The sequence below is a fragment of the Podarcis tiliguerta genome (assembly GCF_965153285.1).
Source record: "Podarcis tiliguerta genome assembly, chromosome: 14".
Lineage (NCBI taxonomy): Eukaryota > Metazoa > Chordata > Lepidosauria > Squamata > Lacertidae > Podarcis > Podarcis tiliguerta.
Genome location: NC_139547.1, coordinates 29,255,627 through 29,261,626, shown reverse-complemented (window position 1 = coordinate 29,261,626; position 6,000 = coordinate 29,255,627). Strand labels below are relative to the sequence as shown.

Sequence of the window (6,000 nt, the reverse complement as noted above, 5' to 3'; positions counted from 1 at the left end):
CCCGCCGCCGCCCCGCCTCCTGCTCAGCACCCAGCACAAACTTTCGCCGGGGACTCCCTCGCTCGGAAGCAGCAGCAGCAGGAGCGGGAGCAGCAGGAGCAGCAGCAGCCTCGGCTGGGCAGACGCGGGGCCCGCCCGGGCGGCTGTGCCATGCGGGGCTCCCCCCGAGCAGAGGCGGCGGCTGGGGGGCCGGGGGCCGGCAGGAGCAGCAGCAGGAGCAGCAGCGGCGGCGGGCCGTGCGGCCGGGGGGGCGGCGGCCGGCGGGCGGCTGACAGGATGCGGCCGGGGCTGGGCACGGGCAGGCGGCATGGCCCCCCCGCCTAAGGGCCCCCCCGCCCGCAAGCTGCTCTGCATGTGCAGCCTCTCGCTCTGTCTCACCTACGCCTGCTACAGCCTCATGGGCGGCCCCGGCGCCCTCCCCTCGTCCCCGCTCGCCCCGCAGGGCTCCCCGCTCAGCCCCTCTGCCGCCGACACCCCTCCGCCGCGCAACGGGAGCCCCGCGTGGCTACGTACCCCTTCGCCGCCCTCTGTCTCCGAGGCCACCGAGCCCAGCCGCGCCTGGACCGAGACAGACCCACCCTCAGCCAGCAGCCCCAGCAGCGCCCCGGACCGGGACCTCGGTGTTGGCGGCGACAGCAGCAGTAGCAGCGCCAGCGTTGCTGCCGCCGCGGGCTCCGAAGCTGCCGCCGCCGCTGCCACCGCCACGCCGGACTACGGGGAGAAGCGGCTGCCGCAGGCGCTCATTATCGGTGTGAAGAAGGGGGGCACCCGCGCTCTGCTGGAGGCGCTTCGAGCGCACCCCGACGTCCGCGCCGTGGGCACCGAACCCCACTTCTTCGACCGCAACTACGATAAGGGCCTCGACTGGTACAGGTGAGCAGCGCGCGGGCGCGGGAAGGGGGCACTCGCCGGGTAAAGGCACCCAGAGGTTGCGCTGGCACCGAGGAAGAGCGAGCATCGGGGTCCACCTCACTCAGTATTGTCCACACGGGCTGGCGGCGGCTCTCCGGTGATCCAGTCAGGGTCCGTTTTGCAGCCTGACCCGGAGATGCTGCCGCGGATTGAAACGGGGCCTTTCTGCTCTGGCACGGAGTAATGGCTAGGACTTTCCGGCGGCCGGCCTTGAGCCTCCTGGTGGTGGCCAGAAAGCGGGACCCATGTCGCAGCAAGGTCCCTGGGCCAGGGCGATTGGAGCTTGCCCCCTCCGGAACCAAGCTTAGCCCTGGGTGGGTGGCGGGCTCCGTCCCTGCGGGACAGGAATATCGCCTCGGAGGGTTCGATTTCTCCTTGGGGCAGTTCACCTTCGCGAGTGGCGGGGCTTTTGCCGCCACGTGTTGCCCTACACTCTTGGCTTGGGAATCCCAAGGGAGAAAGTTCGTTCTCTCCCGGCGCTTTAGGGCAGCTTCTGGCTCCCACTTGCTTAGACGTGTCACCCTGCAAGCCAGGAACCTAGGCTGGGAAAAGACCACCTCCCCGAGAGGCTAGGTGATGTGGTCTGAGAGCTGCTCCCGCCGCGGAAGGGTGTCAAAGCAAGCGAGGCGCGGAGCTTGTTTGCGCAGCGCTGTCCATGGTCCTGAAAGCCGCCCTGCTGTGGAGAAGGGACCAGCAATGCTTGGGAGAGCCGAGGACCGAGTGCAAAGCTTGTGACGGGCCAAAAGACCTGAGCGACTCTCCCTGCCCATGAGCCGCAGGTGGCTCCTTGCTTGTCAAAACGCAGTTAGGGAGTCAGGAGTCCTTGTAGTGCCACAGGGGAGCTCAGCTCAGCTCTCCTCCTGAGAGCCGCTTGCGCGTGTCCCTTTCATTTTAAGAAAATTGTCCAGCTATTCAAAGCTGTTCACAATATTTCGGAAATGTCCCCAAACAAAGTCATGCTGCGTTCCACCCTCCCACTCACCCCTGTTCCAAGAACAGCAAAGTCTTAGACGTGGTCGAAATTGGGGTTGGAAATCGGCCCCGTGCCCCTGTGCAATTGAAAACTCAATCCTGATCCCCTGGGATAAGAACTTTGTGTTGAAACGATCTGAGTATTACCACCACCACCCGGTTTTGCAGTAAAATGCTGTCCAAGGTGCGCTGTCCAAAACGGGCTCTTCTGAATCCCTTCCTGGGGCAGAAAGCAGAAATTCCTTAAGGCGGGTTGAGGGCAGAGTTATGAGCTCCGTGCGAGGTGTCTCCCTGTCGAGCAGGGACTCTACGCCTCTAGGCAAGTTTTCTGAGGGAGATTTGAAGGCTTCAGCCGCCCCTCAGGTTTCTGTGCCTGAGCGCTAAGCCTGCCTTGTTCATGTGCCAAGGAGTCCGAGGAGAACCGGGTTGCTGATGGGAAAGGAGATCCCCGCAGCCACTTGCCTGCTCTGTAAAGGTGAGAGGAGCGGGCAGGAGGAGGGATGGGGACCCTCTCGGATGGGGCGTCCTCAAATAGCCAAGGCTTCATTTTATTGAGCGCCCCCCTCATGTGTTTTTGCTGAGGTGTAAATTATTATTATCACCTTTAGTTCGTTAGTCTCTTGTTACGCACAAAGGTCTCCATGTGACTCGCAACATATTTGAAAGCTTAAATAAAAAGGCACTATAAAACTTAGGCAAAGTGCTTGCAGTTCATTAAGAAATATAATGAATAGATGGGCTGGAAGGGCCAGTGCGAGGCAGCCAGTTTGTTGCGGGCGGGGGCCACAGAGGCGGCTTTGCTCTGGGGCCTTCCTGCTTTGCGAGTGCCAGAAATGGGGGGCGCCGGGGGGGCTCGATCGGCGATAGCTTCCTTCTCCTGAAATAAGGTTTTAGACCGATTATGGTGTCAGAACAGCAGCAGCAATAGCAGCTGGGGGTGCGTGCGTGGGAATGCCCCAGAGGGGTCCAGGGCACCCAGACCCACCGCGGGTGCAGCTGTGCCTGAGCCCCCGCTTCTCTTGGGCAACTTGAGGTCTTCCTCTGGGGCATCCGAGAACAGGAGCAATTGGTGGATACCCCGGAAGAAGCCTTACAGTGACACGATGCTCCCGTTGGTGTTTCCAGGAGGGTTTTCTCCCGGCACATCGCCTTAGATGTAAAGGGGAAGCTCGTGTCTTTCTGTCGTTCGTGCGCGAATCTCTTCGGAAATGGTAGTTTGCAACTCCGGCCCCCAGACCCCTTCCACCGATCTGCTGCACAGAAGGACCCTTTGCTCTCCTTGCGCAACGGAGTGGATGGAGGAGCCACAAGCTGCCTGATGGGCTCTGCAGCCGGCCCCTCCTGCTCCTCCTCCCCTCCCCCATCCCCGCCTGGGCAACGAGAACACCAAGCTTCCTCCAGGCTGTTGATCCCACATTCTCTGTCATTTGCTCTGTGTGTGGCTAATCCGGTTCAGTTCAGAGCCAATTATAATTGGGTGTCTCCGAGTCTAAGATATCTGATTGTGTCTGTATGGCTTTGCTTGCACGTTGCAGAGAAATCAATGGAGTCCCTTTCTCGGCAGGCAATGCTTTCCCAAGGGTTGTGGGAGCCTTGGGCTTGCTGTGCCAAAGTGTCATGCCTGGGCCAGGGATTTAAGCTGGGGTGCCACCCATGCATATTAACAGGCTGCTTCTTAGTGTATGTGATAAAGGAGAACTGGCTGTATCCTCCAGTAGTTCTCTCCTCGCCACCCGCCACCCTCCTTGTCACCAGAGAACCTGCTTAGAAGGTTGTTACACTGAGTAAGGTTGTTGCAAGAAAGTGCTGCCCCATAGGGCCCCTCACCCCACCCCATTTCACCCCAATGAAAGGACAGGCAAAGGCACCCACTGGCAGACACCATCCAAATGATGGCACAGATACATTTACCTGGTTTATTTGAAAAAGGAGGTAAATGTTAGCTCTTTCACATTTGCGCAGCCTATATAATATCACAAAACAGCTTTTCAAGATGCACAACCTTTTAATTCAAAGCTAGTTAAATGTGTAAGGCCTGTTCTTCTGATGCAAACTTGCAACAGATTCCTTTCAAGCTACTGCTTTTTCAGTTTTTTTAATTACTAATCCTAAAGTTACCTGTCAGTTTATGTCAGTCTAAGGACGTGTGAGCAATGGATCAACCTTACATGCAGGTGGGTGGGGTACACCACTGACTCACAGCTAAGCTGAGACAGACACATTTCAATGGGTCTACTCTGAGTAGGACTTAGTTGGCTGCAACGCTTCCCGTCTAGAGTGTTTTGTTACTCAAAATCATCTCAAGGTGTTTGTGTGCTACCAGCTTGCATATTGAGCACCCCAAGAATTGTGAGGTTGGCTGCGGCATTCAGTTTTGGTGTCTGTTCCAGTGGCCTGTTTTCATGCATTTGTTTTACCCACAGCTCAGATTTTGGTGATGAGGGGAAAGTGTGCATGGTAGGAGTCACTTGAGGTTGCTTCCAGGTGGAGAACGTGAATTAGGAGAGGAAGGTTGCAATAGGCAGAGGGGGAATGACTCAAGAGCAGAATAAAAGACAATCAGTTCAGCTGCCTACACAACTCTCTGTTTTGGAGGCCCAAATGCTTGCTGACTGATGACAGTCCTGAATTATCTGCACAGAAGGTTGTGCTGTGTGATGGTTCCTTTTGCCTCCTGGTTGATACCACCCAGTAGAGCAGAGCAGCTTCGTGAATGAAAGCTCTGCACATGAGGCAGCAGAGTCCATCCTGATACTTTGGGTATGTTGGGCTCCACACTGTCTCTACAGGAAGGAATTGGCTATTTCTGATAGACACTGGTGACATAATGCTCTCCGATGTGGGCATGTCTTCTTTCTGTTAAGGAATTAATGATTTGTTTTGCAGAAATCCTTAGTATTTGGGGGTGTTCACCTGCACTTAAATTACATCCTTGTGGTATGAGAACAACAAAAATAGAAATATATTTTGCTTGCCTTTATGGTGATCGAGAAACTGGCTGTGAGGCCAGAAAGAGACACTCTTCACCATCTCTTACTCAGGGGTCAGAAAATCTCACTGCCCCTTCTACAGCTTATAATCACCACTCTCACTGAGATGCCTATTTGGACATATGGACTTCTTATATTAATCTATTTGTTTAAATTAGAACAGATGGGAAGTTCTTCTTGTTAATGTAAGCCGGCTTAAAAAAACCCACACCTTTTATCCTTTCTGTTTGCTATATCAGCAACAACTACAGAAGTTCATCGCACAAAACTGGGCAAGTGCCACCCCCGCCTGGCACAAGGACATCTCTTTCCTCCAAGCCTTCAGTCTTAAAGAATAACCCTGTGCGATCTGAAAGCTTGCTTCAACCAGTCCTTAGTGCCTGAAATGCTGCTTCGCGTACTCTGTGTGCTTGGCTCACTGAATGACTCTCTCATTCATTGACTGGATAATTTACTTTGAATGTAGTCATAAACATAGAAATGCAGTGGGTGCGGTTGCGAAATGGAGTCCATTTTCTGCAGGCCCCCTTTGATGGGTTGGGCTGCAGGACAGACTTGGAAGCCTTTGGGCTCTCAGCAGCCAGGAGAACTGGCATCCGCAACGCCTGCTCCTTCCTGTTAACATTGGAGAGATTTTGAAAGCATCTGGACTGGGCCAGTATGTTTTTCTTCCTGCCTGGTGATATAAACCATTCCAACCCCTTGGCAGTTCCTGCGTTTTGGCGGATGCTTCTTGTGTGTCTGGAGGAGGAAGGTGTGTTCTATATCCGCTCGCTTCTTATATCTTTGGGAAGGGCTATTGATTTTCTTGGCTCCTGCTGAGTGCTGTTCTGTATCGCTGGGGGGGGGGTGGCTTTCAGGTGTATCGTGGATCCGTTGCGCTGAGGATGTCTTGGGCTGTGGAGGAAAACAAACTGCCCCAAAGATCCATGGAAACACATGTGCATCCCTGCTCTTACTTATTACCTTTTGATCCCACCTTTTTTCTTCAAAATGATGCTAGGGTGGGGCTCCTTTCAGTGAGGTCTCCTCATCTAAGGACCAACTCATCTTTGGGTCCAAGAGAGAAGCAGGAGCAGGAAGTTGTAAGCATGATGCAATTTAAGATATACTGTATCAGTCTAAA

The 6,000-nt window shown here is 54.9% G+C and overlaps 1 protein-coding gene across 1 annotated transcript in view; it reads left to right on the top strand.

Moving 5' to 3' along the window:
• Positions 1-245: 245 nt before the first annotated feature.
• The window catches only part of LOC310664114 (heparan sulfate glucosamine 3-O-sulfotransferase 4-like), a 90,088-nt gene continuing 84,333 nt past the window's right edge, over positions 246-6,000 (top strand). The window contains exon 1 of the mRNA XM_083412697.1: positions 246-873. Within this exon, the coding sequence (XP_083268823.1) occupies positions 308-873 (566 nt within the window). The 5' untranslated portion in view covers positions 246-307. The remainder of the gene's footprint in view (positions 874-6,000) is intronic.